A 13,562-nucleotide genomic window follows, 5' to 3' on the forward strand; every position below is an offset into this window, starting at 1 on the left:
GCTACAACTCCCGTACAGGCTCGGGAGAGACGAAAGTCATGTGTTTCACAAGCCACCCTGCTTCTTAACATGACTTACATCCATCCCGGAAGCCAGCCGCACCAATGTGTCAGAGGAAACACCGTGCACCTGGCAACCTTGGTTAGCGTGCACTGTACCTGGCTCGCCACAGGAGTCGCTGGTGCGCGATGAGACAAGGATATACAGTGCCTTGCGAAAGTATTCGGCCCCCTTGAACTTTGCGACCTTTTGCCACATTTTATAAAACTGTATTTTTTTGTGAAGAATCAACAACAAGTGGGACACAATCATGAAGTGGAACGACATTTATTGGATATTTCAAACTTTTTTAACAAATCAAAAACTGAAAAATTGGGCGTGCAAAATTATTCAGCCCCTTTACTTTCAGTGCAGCAAACTCTCTCCAGAAGTTCAGTGAGGATCTCTGAATGATCCAATGTTGACCTAAATGACTAATGATGATAAATACAATCCACCTGTGTGTAATCAAGTCTCCGTATAAATGCACCTGCACTGTGATAGTCTCAGAGGTCCGTTAAAAGCGCAGAGAGCATCATGAAGAACAAGGAACACACCAGGCAGGTCCGATATACTGTTGTGAAGAAGTTTTAAGCCGGATTTGGATACATAAAGATTTCCCAAGCTTTAAACATCCCAAGGAGCACTGTGCAAGCGATAATATTGAAATGGAAGGAGTATCAGACCACTGCAAATCTACCAAGACCTGGCCGTCCCTCTAAACTTTCAGCTCATACAAGGAGAAGACTGATCAGAGATGCAGCCAAGAGGCCCATGATCATTCTGGATGAACTGCAGAGATCTACAGCTGAGGTGGGGGACTCTGTCCATAGGACAACAATCAGTCGTATATTGCACAAATCTGGCCTTTATGGAAGAGTGGCAAGAAGAAAGCCATTTCTTAAAGATATCCATAAAAAGTGTCATTTAAAGTTTGCCACAAGCCACCTGGGAGACACACCAAACATGTGGAAGAAGGTGCTCTGGTCAGATGAAACCAAAATTGAACTTTTTGGCAACAATGCAAAACGTTATGTTTGGCGTAAAAGCAACACAGCTGAACACACCATCCCCACTGTCAAACATGGTGGTGGCAGCATCATGGTTTGGGCCTGCTTTTCTTCAGCAGGGACAGGGAAGATGGTTAAAATTGATGGGAAGATGGATGGAGCCAAATACAGGACCATTCTGGAAGAAAACCTGATGGAGTCTGCAAAAGACCTGAGACTGGGACGGAGATTTGTCTTCCAACAAGACAATGATCCAAAATATAAAGCAAAATTTACAATGGAATGGTTCAAAAAATAATCATATCCAGGTGTTAGAATGGCCAAGTCAAAGTCCAGACCTGAATCCAATCGAGAATCTGTGGAAAGAACTGAAAACTGCTGTTCACAAATGCTCTCCTGTCACGGTTTTCTAGGTGTGAAGGAGAGTCGGACCAAAATGCGGCGTGTCTATTGCAATCCATGTTTAATGAAGAAACACACTAAACACAAACACTACCAAAACAATAAACTTAACGAAAACCGAAACAGCCTATACTTGTGTATCCTAACACAGAAACAATGACATCAGGACACTAAGGACAATCACCCACGACAAACTCAAAGAATATGGCTGCCTAAATATGGTTCCCAATCAGAGACAACGATAAACACCTGCCTCTGATTGAGAACCACTTCAGACAGCCATAGACTTAGCTAGAACACCCCACTAGCTACAATCCCCATACATACCACCTACAAAAACCCATGCCACACCCTGGCCTGACCAAATAAATAAAGATAAACACAAAATACTTCGACCAGGGTGTGACAGAACCCCCCCCCTAAGGTGCGGACTCCCGAACGCACCTCAAAACAATAGGGAGGGTCCGGGTGGGCGTCTGTCCATGGTGGCGGCTCCGGCGCGGGATGTGGACCCCACTCAATCAATGTCTTAGTCCCCTCTCCTCGCGTCCCTGGATAGTCCACCCTCGCTGCCGACCATGGCCTAGTAGTCCTCACCCAGAACCCCACTGGACTGAGGAGCAGCTCGGGAGTGAGGGGCAGCTCGGGACTGAGGTAGCTCGGGACTGAGGGGAAGCTCAGGCAGGTTGATGAATCTACCAGATCCTGGCCGGCTGGCAGATCCTGGCCGACTGGCAGATCTGGAAGAGTCTGGTCGACTGGCAGATCTGGAAGAGTCTGGTCGACTGGCAGATCTGGAAGAGTCTGGTCGACTGGCAGATCTGGAAGAGTCTGGTCGACTGGCAGATCTGGAAGAGTCTGGTCGACTGGCAGATCTGGAAGAGTCTGGTCGACCGGCAGATCTGGAAGAGTCTGGTCGACCGGCAGATCTGGGAGAGTCTGGTCGACCGGCAGATCTGGGAGAGTCTGGTCGACCGGCAGATCTGGGAGAGTCTGGTCGACCGGCAGATCTGGGAGAGTCTGGTCGACCGGCAGATCTGGGAGAGTCTGGTCGACCGGCAGATCTGGGAGAGTCTGGTCGACCGGCAGATCTGGGAGAGTCTGGTCGACCGGCAGATCTGGGAGAGTCTGGTCGACCGGCAGATCTGGGAGAGTCTGGTCGACCGGCAGATCTGGGAGAGTCTGTTCGACCGGCAGATCTGGGAGAGTCTGGTCGACCGGCAGATCTGGGAGAGTCTGGTCGACCGGCAGATCTGGGAGAGTCTGGTCGACCGGCAGATCTGGGAGAGTCTGGTCGACCGGCAGATCTGGGAGAGTCTGGTCGACCGGCAGATCTGGGAGAGTCTGGTCGACCGGCAGATCTGGGAGAGTCTGGTCGACCGGCAGATCTGGGAGAGTCTGGTCGACCGGCAGATCTGGGAGAGTCTGTTCGACCGGCAGATCTGGGAGAGTCTGTTCGACCGGCAGATCTGGGAGAGTCTGGTCGACCGGCAGATCTGGGAGAGTCTGGTCGACCGGCAGATCTGGGAGAGTCTGGTCGACCGGCAGATCTGAGAGAGTCTGGTCGACCGGCAGATCTGGGAGAGTCTGGTCGACCGGCAGATCTGGGAGAGTCTGGTCGACTGGCAGCTCTGGCTGCTCCATGCTGACTGGCTGCTCCATGCTGACTGGCTGCTCCATGCTGACTGGCAGCTCTGGCTGCTCCATGCTGACTGGCAGCTCCATGCCGACTGGCAGCTCTGGCTGCTCCATGCTGACTGGCGGCTCTGGCTGCTCCATACTGACTGGCAGCTCCATGCCGACTGGCAGCTCCATGCCGACTGGCAGCTCTGGCTGCTCCATGCTGACTGGCTGCTCCATGCTGACTGGCGGCCCTGGCTGCTCCATGCTAACTGGCAGCTCTGGCGGCTCCTTGCAGACTGGCAGCTCTGGCGGCTCCTTGCAGACTGGCAGCTTTAGCGGCATCCTGCAGACAGGCAGCTCTGGCGGCTCCTTGCAGACTGACAGCTCCTTGCAGGCTGGCAGCTCCTTGCAGACTGGCAGCTCCTTGCAGACTGGCAGCTCCTTGCAGACTGGCAGCTCCTTGCAGACTGGCAGCTCCTTGCAGACTGGCAGCTCTGGCTGCTTCATGTAGACTGACAGCTCTGGCTGCTCCTTGCAGACTGGCAGCTCCTTGCAGGCTGGCAGCTTTTGCGGCATCCTGCAGACAGGCAGCTCTGGCGGCTCCTTGCAGACTGGCAGCTCCATGCAGACTGGCAGCTCCTTGCAGACTGGCAGCTCCTTGCAGACTGGCAGCTCCTTGCAGACTGGCAGCTCCTTGCAGACTGGCAGCTCTGGCTGCTTCATGTAGACTGACAGTTCTGGCTGCTCCTTGCAAACTGACAGCTCGGGCTGCTTCATGCAGACGGACAGCTCAGGCTGCTCCATGCAGACTGACAGCTCAGGCTGCTCCATGCAGACTGACAGCTCCTTGCAGGCTGGCAGCTCCTTGCAGACTGGCAGCTCCTTGCAGACTGGCAGCTCATTGCTGACTGGCAGCTCATTGCAGACTGGCAGCTCATTGCAGACTGGCAGCTCGGGCTGCTTCATGCAGACTGGCAGTTCTGGCTGCGCTGAACAGGCGGGAGACTCCGACAGCGCAGGAGAGGAGAGAGGCTCCGGCTGCGCTGAACAGGCGGGAGATTCCGGCAGCGCAGGAGAGCAGAAAGGCTCTGGCTGCGCTGAACAGGCGGGAGACTCCGGCAGCGCAGGAGAGTAGAAAGGCTCTGGCTGCGCTGAACAGTCGGGAGACTCCGATAGCGCAGTAGAGAAGAGAGGCTCTGGCTGCGCTGAACAGGCGGGAGACTCCGGCAGCGCAGGAGAGGAGAAAAGCTCTGGCTGCGCTGAACAGGCAGGAGACTCCGATAGCGCAGGAGAGAAAAGAGGCTCTAGCTGCGCTGAACAGGCGGAAGACTCCGATAGCGCATGAGATGAGAGAGGCTCTGGCTGCGCTGAACAGTCGGGAGACTCCGATAGCGCAGTAGAGAAGAGAGGCTCTGGCTGCGCTGAACAGGCGGGAGACTCCGGCAGCGCAGGAGAGGAGAAAAGCTCTGGCTGCGCTGAACAGGCAGGAGACTCCGATAGCGCAGGAGAGAAAAGAGGCTCTAGCTGCGCTGAACAGGCGGAAGACTCCGATAGCGCATGAGATGAGAGAGGCTCTGGCTGCGCTGAACAGGCGAGGCGCACTGTAGGCCTGATGCTTAGTGCTGGCACAGGACGTGCAAGGCTAGGGATGGGCACAGGAGGCCTGATGCGTGAGACTGGAACCAACTTCACCAGCCGACTAAAACGGACCTCAGGACGAGTATGGAGCGCTAACCCAGGTGCCATCAAATCCCTGACACGTTCCGTCAGGCGAATTCTATGCAAAATGCACCAACACAGCAACTCCCTCATTTCTCTCTCCTCCAATTTCCCCATTAACTCCTTCACAGTCTCTGTTTCACTCACCTCCAACACCGGCTCTGGTTCTGGTCTCCTCCTTGGCTCCTCACGATAAACAGGGAGAGTTGGCTCAGGTCTGGCTCCTGACTCTGCCACACTCTCCCTGAGCCCCCCCCCAAGAAATTTTTGGGGCTGACTATGGGGCCTCCGTCCGCGCCGCCTTGCTTGCTTCGCAAACTCCATTCTCCTATATCCTTCCGCGCACTGCTCCATCGAATCCCAGGCGGGCTCCGGCACTCTCCCTGGGTCGGCCGCCCACCTGTCGATCTCCTCCCAAGTCGTATACTCCATACTGTACTCCTCTTTGGGCTGCTCCTGTTGTTTCTTCTCCCGCTGCACCTTTGGGCGGCTACACTCCCCTGGTTTAGCCCAGGGTCCTCTCCCGTCGAGGATTTCCTCCCATGTCCAGAAATCCTTATTGCGCATCTCCTCGCGCTGCTCCTGCCTGTTGACACGCTGCTTGGTCCTTTTGTGGTGGGTGATTCTGTCACGGTTTTCTAGGTGTGAAGGAGAGTCGGACCAAAATGCGGCGTGTCTATTGCAATCCATGTTTAATGAAGAAACACACTAAACACAAACACTACCAAAACAATAAACTTAACGAAAACCGAAACAGCCTATACTTGTGTATCCTAACACAGAAACAATGACATCAGGACACTAAGGACAATCACCCACGACAAACTCAAAGAATATGGCTGCCTAAATATGGTTCCCAATCAGAGACAACGATAAACACCTGCCTCTGATTGAGAACCACTTCAGACAGCCATAGACTTAGCTAGAACACCCCACTAGCTACAATCCCCATACATACCACCTACAAAAACCCATGCCACACCCTGGCCTGACCAAATAAATAAAGATAAACACAAAATACTTCGACCAGGGTGTGACATCTCCATCCAACCTCACTGAGCTCGAGCTGTTTTGCAAGGAGGAATGGGAAAAAATTTCAGTCTCTCGATGTGCAAAACTGATAGAGACATACCCCAAGCGACTTACAGCTGTAATCGCAGCAAAAGGTGGCGCTACAAAGTATTAACTTAAGGGGGCTGAATAATTTTGCACGCCCAATTTTTCAGTTTTTGATTTGTTAAAAAAGTTTGAAATATCCAATAAATGTCGTTCCACTTCATGATTGTGTCCCTCTTGTTGTTGATTCTTCACAAACAAATACAGTTTTATATCTTTATGTTTGAAGCCTGAAATGTGGCAAAAGGTCGCAAAGTTCAAGGGGGCGAATACTTTCGCAAGGCACTGTATCACTACCGGCCAAACCCTCTGTAACCCGGACAACGCTAGGCCAATTGTGCATCCCCACGGACTTCCCGGCCGCGGCCGGCTGCGACAGAGTCTCTGGTGGCACAGCTAGCACTGCGATGCAGTGCCCTAGACCACTGCGCCACCTGGGATGCCTAAGAACAACATTTTTTATGACATTTTACCATGAAGCCAATTTCTTTCTTTACAGCTGGCCCATTTAGCGGAAATCACTCCGTTCTGTCTTCAGGGCAAGATTAATGACAGTAAACATCAACCTGACAAAAATATACTATTTTCTCAGAGGGGCAGCTTGAAATTGCAGCACATTTGCATACCCCGACAGGCAGCCAGTTGTCTCTGCTTGTTTGTTTACCATTCCTCCTTCTGATGGTTTTGTTATAATATACTGAGCTCTGTTTAGTTGTTGTGTTTTGAATCAAACTCTAGCATATTGTCCCAACAGGCTGTGTTGTGTGACTGACTCCTCTTCTCTCTGTCACAGTAACATCCCCAGTGTGGGCAGTGCCATGGAGCAGGACTACAGCCAGAGTTACACACCCCAGACCCATACTCCCTTCATGTCCAACAGTGCCCCCCCCAGCAACAGTGGCACGGGCATCCTGCCCTCACCGGCCACCCCACGCTTCTCCGCCCCCACCCCACGCACTCCCCGTACCCCACGCACCCCCAGAGGGCCCGCCAGTGTCCAGGGTTCGCTTAAGTATGAAAACTCGGACCTCTACTCGCCTGCCTCCACCCCCTCCACCTGTCGACCTCTCAACTCAGTGGAACCTGCCACCGTGCCCTCCATCCCCGAGGCCCACAGCCTCTACGTCACCCTCATCCTCTCTGAGTCCGTCATGAACCTCTTCAAGGACTGCAACTTCGACAGCTGCTGCATCTGCGTGTGCAACATGAACATCAAGGGGGCCGACGTGGGGGTGTACCTGAGCGACCCCACGGGAGAGGCCCAGTACCCCTGCACCTGCGGCTTCAGCGCAGTCGTCAACCGCCGCTACGGCAACGGCTCGGGCCTCTTCCTGGAGGACGAGCTGGATATAATCGGACGCGACTCGGACGTCAGCCGCGAGGCGGAGAAGCGCTTTGAGGCGCTGCGGCAACACTCGCTGGAGAGGACAGGGGGAGGAGGGAGGGGGGAGAGGGTACCAGACGAACTGATCTTACTACTACAAGACCAGTGCACCAACCCCTTCTCTCCCATGGCTGGGATGGAGCCTGACAGCCTGGCAGCGCGGGGGCCCGGGGGTTGTCCAGTGCCGGCCTGTGTGAGGGTGGAGGAGAGGGACTACCACAGTGACTGCTACATGGCTCTGGAGCACGGCCGCCAGTTCATGGACAACATGTCAGGAGGAAAGGTGGACGAGGCCCTGGTCAAGAGTACTTGTCTACACCACTGGTCCAAACAAAACGGTAAGTCTGTGTCTAATAATAAATTGTTCTTCGTATTTGGCCCTGTAGAGCTTAAGTTGGCTAGCATAACTAACCAATATAAACCAGTCTGTTCATTTTCCCTGACAGTTATCAGAATGTTGCTATCTTTTGTGTTGTCAGTGCTCTGTGTGTTCTCTTTCTAACTGTCCTCCCCCTCTCCCCAGTGGTGGACATCAGTGCTCTGTGTGTTCTCTTTCTAACTGTCCTCCCCCTCTCCCCAGTGGTGGACATCAGTGCTCTGTGTGTTCTCTTTCTAACTGTCCTCCCCCTCTCCCCAGTGGTGGACATCAGTGCTCTGTGTGTTCTCTTTCTAACTGTCCTCCCCCTCTCCCCAGTGGTGGACATCAGTGCTCTGTGTGTTATCTTTCTAACTGTCCTCCCCCTCTCCCCAGTGGTGGATGTCAGTGCTCTGTGTGTTCTCTTTCTAACTGTCCTCCCCCTCTCCCCAGTGGTGGACATCAGTGCTCTGTGTGTTCTCTTTCTAACTGTCCTCCCCCTCTCCCCAGTGGTGGACATCAGTGCTCTGTGTGTTCTCTTTCTAACTGTCCTCCCCCTCTCCCCAGTGGTGGACATCAGTGCTCTGTGTGTTCTCTTTCTAACTGTCCTCCCCCTCTCCCCAGTGGTGGACATCAGTGCTCTGTGTGTTCTCTTTCTAACTGTCCTCCCTCTCTCCCCAGTGGTGGACATCAGTGCTCTGTGTGTTCTCTTTCTAACTGTCCTCCCCCTCTCCCCAGTGGTGGACATCAGTGCTCTGTGTGTTCTCTTTCTAACTGTCCTCCCCCTCTCCCCAGTGGTGGACATCAGTGCTCTGTGTGTTCTCTTTCTAACTGTCCTCCTTCTCTCCCCAGTGGTGGACATCAGTGCTCTGTGTGTTCTCTTTCTAACTGTCCTCCCCCTCTCCCCAGTGGTGGACATCAGTGCTCTGTGTGTTCTCTTTCTAACTGTCCTCCCCCTCTCCCCAGTGGTGGACATCAGTGCTCTGTGTGTTCTCTTTCTAACTGTCCTCCCCCTCTCCCCAGTGGTGGACGTTAGTGCTCTGTGTGTTCTCTTTCTAACTGTCCTCCCCCTCTCCCCAGTGGTGGACATCAGTGCTCTGTGTGTTCTCTTTCTAACTGTCCTCCCCCTCTCCCCAGTGGTGGACGTTAGTGCTCTGTGTGTTCTCTTTCTAACTGTCCTCCCCCTCTCCCCAGTGGTGGACATCAGTGCTCTGTGTGTTCTCTTTCTAACTGTCCTCCCCCTCTCCCCAGTGGTGGACATCAGTGCTCTGTGTGTTCTCTTTCTAACTGTCCTCCCTCTCTCCCCAGTGGTGGACATCAGTGCTCTGTGTGTTCTCTTTCTAACTGTCCTCCCCCTCTCCCCAGTGGTGGATGTCAGTGCTCTGTGTGTTCTCTTTCTAACTGTCCTCCCCCTCTCCCCAGTGGTGGACATCAGTGCTCTGTGTGTTCTCTTTCTAACTGTCCTCCCCCTCTCCCCAGTGGTGGACATCAGTGCTCTGTGTGTTCTCTTTCTAACTGTCCTCCCCCTCTCCCCAGTGGTGGACATCAGTGCTCTGTGTGTTCTCTTTCTAACTGTCCTCCCCCTCTCCCCAGTGGTGGACATCAGTGCTCTGTGTGTTCTCTTTCTAACTGTCCTCCCCCTCTCCCCAGTGGTGGATGTCAGTGCTCTGTGTGTTCTCTTTCTAACTGTCCTCCCCCTCTCCCCAGTGGTGGACATCAGTGCTCTGTGTGTTCTCTTTCTAACTGTCCTCCCCCTCTCCCCAGTGGTGGATGTCAGTGCTCTGTGTGTTCTCTTTCTAACTGTCCTCCCCCTCTCCCCAGTGGTGGACATCAGTGCTCTGTGTGTTCTCTTTCTAACTGTCCTCCCCCTCTCCCCAGTGGTGGACATCAGTGCTCTGTGTGTTCTCTTTCTAACTGTCCTCCCTCTCTCCCCAGTGGTGGACATCAGTGCTCTGTGTGTTCTCTTTCTAACTGTCCTCCCCCTCTCCCCAGTGGTGGACATCAGTGCTCTGTGTGTTCTCTTTCTAACTGTCCTCCCCCTCTCCCCAGTGGTGGACATCAGTGCTCTGTGTGTTCTCTTTCTAACTGTCCTCCCCCTCTCCCCAGTGGTGGACGTCAGTGCTCTGTGTGTTCTCTTTCTAACTGTCCTCCCTCTCTCCCCAGTGGTGGACGTTAGTGCTCTGTGTGTTCTCTTTCTAACTGTCCTCCCCCTCTCCCCAGTGGTGGACATCAGTGCTCTGTGTGTTCTCTTTCTAACTGTCCTCCCCCTCTCCCCAGTGGTGGACATCAGTGCTCTGTGTGTTCTCTTTCTAACTGTCCTCCCCCTCTCCCCAGTGGTGGATGTCAGTGCTCTGTGTGTTCTCTTTCTAACTGTCCTCCCCCTCTCCCCAGTGGTGGACGTTAGTGCTCTGTGCTCTCAGGACGTATTGCGGGTGCTGCTCTCCCTCCAGCCTGTACTCCAGGATGCCATCCAGAAGAAGAGGACGGTGCGCTCCTGGGGTGTTCAGGGACCCCTCACCTGGCAGCAGTTCCACAAGATGGCTGGACGGGGCTCCTACGGTAAGCCACCAGGGAAAAATACTCCAAGAGCCACTGGCCTACACAGGCAGATGCGACGTAGTCTGTGTTTGCAGGCAGATCAGTAGTCATCTCAGTCACACTGCTGTAGTCCAGATGTCAGCTCAGTGGGAAGCTGCCACTGCTGTTGTGATGGGTTCACTTTGGGCTCTCAATCCTTCTCTGTGAATGTGACAGGTGGCAGTGCTGCCTTGTTTAAAGCCCTAATCTAGTGTCCTTTTCACCTCATTTAACACCTGATTTACTTAACAAAATGCACATCTCAATAGGTGGTCCAGGTAGGTCATGACATGGCACAAGTGGGGGGTGGGGGTGGGGGTCGGGCGGGTGGACGTTTCCTCTTTTGTTCTCTATTGCTCCTCTACCATCAGACCAACTCCTTGAAGTTTGCAGTTGTGTCTAAAAAAAACCTTTTTACCCTTTAGTGTGTCTGCTTTACTGTTTTTTATTGATTTATTTCACCTTAATTTAACCAGGTAGGCCAGTTGAGAACAATTTAAAATTGCGACCTGGCCATGATAAAGCAAATCAGGGTGACTAAAACAAACAACACAGAGTTACACATAAACAAACGTACAGTCAATAACAAATAACAAAACATAAAATGTCTATGTATTTATACTTGGGATATCACTTTTCAATAGAATTGTTTTTATTTTTATCGCTGGAGGATGACTAAGTACTTAAACCCTCTCTTCTCTTCTCCCTCTCCTCTCTACTCTACTCCCTCTCTTCTCTTCTCCCTCTCCTCTCTACTCCCTCTCCTCTCCTCTCTTCTCCCTCTCCTCTCTTCTCCCTCTCCTCTCCTCTCTTCTCCCTCTCCTATCCGCTCTTCTCCCTCTCCTCTCCTCTCTTCTCCCTCTCCTCTCCTCTCTTCTCCCTCTCCTATCCGCTCTTCTCCCTCTCCTCTCTTCTCCTTCTCCTCTCTTCTCCCTCTCCTCTCTTCTCCCTCTCTTCTCTTCTCCCTCTCCTCTCTTCTCCCTCTCCTCTCTTCTCCTTCTCCTCTCTTCTCCCTCTCCTCTCTTCTCCTTCTCCTCTCTTCTCCTTCTCCTCTCCTCTCTTCTCCCTCTCCTCTCTTCTCCTTCTCCTCTCCTCTCTTCTCCCTCTCTTCTCCCTCTCCTCTCCTCTCTTCTCCCTCTCCTCCTCTCTTCCCCCTCTCCTCTCCTCTCTTCTCCCTCTCCACTGTTCCCCCTCTCCTTTCCTCTCCTCTCTTTTCCCTCTCCTCTCCTCTCTTCTCCCTCTCCTCTCCTCTCTTCTCCCTCTCCTCTCTTCTCTTCTCCCTCTCCTCTCCTCTCTTCTACCTCTCATCTCTCCTCCCTTCTCCCTCTCCTCCTCTCTTCTCCCTCTCCTCCTCTCTTCTCCCTCTCCTCTGTTCTCCCTCTCCTTTCCTCTCCTCTCTTTTCCCTCTCCTCTCTCCTCCCTCTCCTCTCTTCTCCCTCTCCTCTCTTCTCCCTCTCCTCTCCTCTCTTCTCCCTCTCCTCTCTTCTCCCTCTCCTCTCTTCTCCCTCTCCTCTCCTCTCTTCTACCTCTCCTCTCTTCTCCCTCTCCTCTCTTCTCCCTCTCCTCTCTTCTACCTCTCCTCTCTTCTCCCTCTCCTCTCTTCTCCCTCTCCTCTCCTCTCTTCTCCCTCTCCTCTCTTCTACCTCTCCTCTCCTCTCTTCTACCTCTCCTCTCTTCTCCCTCTCCTCTCTTCTCCCTCTCCTCTCTTCTCCCTCTCCTCTCTTCTACCTCTCCTCTCCTCTCTTCTACCTCTCCTCTCTTCTCCCTCTCCTCTCTTCTCCCTCTCCTCTCTTCTACCTCTCCTCTCCTCTCTTTTCCCTCTCCTCTCTTCTCCCTCTCCTCTCTTCTCCCTCTCCTCTCTTCTCCCTCTCCTCTCTTCTCCCTCTCTTCTCCCTCTCCTCTCTTCTCCCTCTCCTCTCATCTACCTCTCCTCTCCTCTCTTCTACCTCTCCTCTCTTCTCCCTCTCCTCTATTCTCCCTCTCCTCTCTTCTACCTCTCCTCTCCTCTCTTCTACCTCTCCTCTCTTCTCCCTCTCCTCTCTTCTCCCTCTCCTCTCTCCTCTCCTCTCTTTTCCCTCTCCTCTCTTTTCCCTCTCCTCTCTTCTCCCTCTCCTCTCTTCTCCCTCTCCTCTCTTCTCCCTCTCCTCTCTTCTCCCTCTCCTCTCCTCTCTTCTCCCTCTCCTCTCTTCTACCTCTCCTCTCCTCTCTTCTACCTCTCCTCTCTTCTCCCTCTCCTCTCTTCTACCTCTCCTCTCTTCTCCCTCTCCTCTCTTCTCCCTCTCCTCTCTTCTCCCTCTCCTCTCTTCTCCCTCTCCTCTCTTCTCCCTCTCCTGTCCTCTCTTCTCCCTCTCCTCTCTTCTCCCTCTCCTCTCTTCTCCCTCTCCTCTCCTCTCTTCTACCTCTCCTCTCTTCTCCCTCTCCTCTCTTCTCCCTCTCCTCTCTTCTACCTCTCCTCTCTTCTCCCTCTCCTCTCTTCTCCCTCTCCTCTCCTCTCTTCTCCCTCTCCTCTCTTCTACCTCTCCTCTCCTCTCTTCTACCTCTCCTCTCTTCTCCCTCTCCTCTCTTATCCCTCTCCTCTCTTCTCCCTCTCCTCTCTTCTCCCTCTCCTCTCTTCTACCTCTCCTCTCTTCTCCCTCTCCTCTCTTCTCCCTCTCCTCTCTTCTACCTCTCCTCTCTTTTCCCTCTCCTCTCTTCTCCCTCTCCTCTCTTCTCCCTCTCCTCTCTTCTCCCTCTCCTCTCTTCTCCCTCTCCTCTCTTCTCCCTCTCCTCTCCTCTCTTCTCCCTCTCCTCTCTTCTCCCTCTCCTCTCTTCTACCTCTCCTCTCCTCTCTTCTACCTCTCCTCTCTTCTCCCTCTCCTCTCCTCTCTTCTACCTCTCCTCTCTTCTACCTCTCCTCTCTTCTCCCTCTCCTCTCTTCTCCCTCTCCTCTCTTCTCCCTCTCCTCTCTTCTACCTCTCCTCTCTTCTCCCTCTCCTCTCTTCTACCTCTCCTCTCTTCTCCCTCTCCTCTCTTCTACCTCTCCTCTCTTCTACCTCTCCTCTCCTCTCTTCTCCCTCTCCTCTCTTCTACCTCTCCTCTCCTCTCTTCTCCCTCTCCTCTCTTCTCCCTCTCCTCTCTTCTCCCTCTCCTCTCTTCTCCCTCTCCTCTCTTCTACCTCTCCTATCTTCTCCCTCTCCTCTCTTCTCCCTCTCCTCTCTTCTCCCTCTCCTCTCTTCTCCCTCTCCTCTCTTCTCCCTCTCCTCTCCTCTTTTCTCCCTCTCCTCTCTTCTCCCTCTCCTCTCCTCTCTTCTACCTCTCCTCTCTTCTCCCTCTCCTCTCTTCTCCCTCTCCTCTCCTT

At 53.3% G+C, this 13,562-nt stretch overlaps 1 protein-coding gene across 2 annotated transcripts in view; it reads left to right on the forward strand.

Moving 5' to 3' along the window:
- The window catches only part of LOC110534883 (mediator of RNA polymerase II transcription subunit 13-like), a 141,153-nt gene that overhangs the window by 109,182 nt on the left and 18,409 nt on the right, over positions 1-13,562 (forward strand). For both annotated transcript variants that reach the window (XM_036990067.1, XM_036990068.1), the window contains exons 16-17: positions 6,703-7,631; positions 10,040-10,207. In XM_036990067.1, coding sequence (XP_036845962.1) covers positions 6,703-7,631; positions 10,040-10,207 — 1,097 coding nt within the window. The remainder of the gene's footprint in view (positions 1-6,702; positions 7,632-10,039; positions 10,208-13,562) is intronic.

The sequence above is a fragment of the Oncorhynchus mykiss genome, chromosome 10 (assembly GCF_013265735.2).
Source record: "Oncorhynchus mykiss isolate Arlee chromosome 10, USDA_OmykA_1.1, whole genome shotgun sequence".
Classification (NCBI taxonomy): domain Eukaryota; kingdom Metazoa; phylum Chordata; class Actinopteri; order Salmoniformes; family Salmonidae; genus Oncorhynchus; species Oncorhynchus mykiss.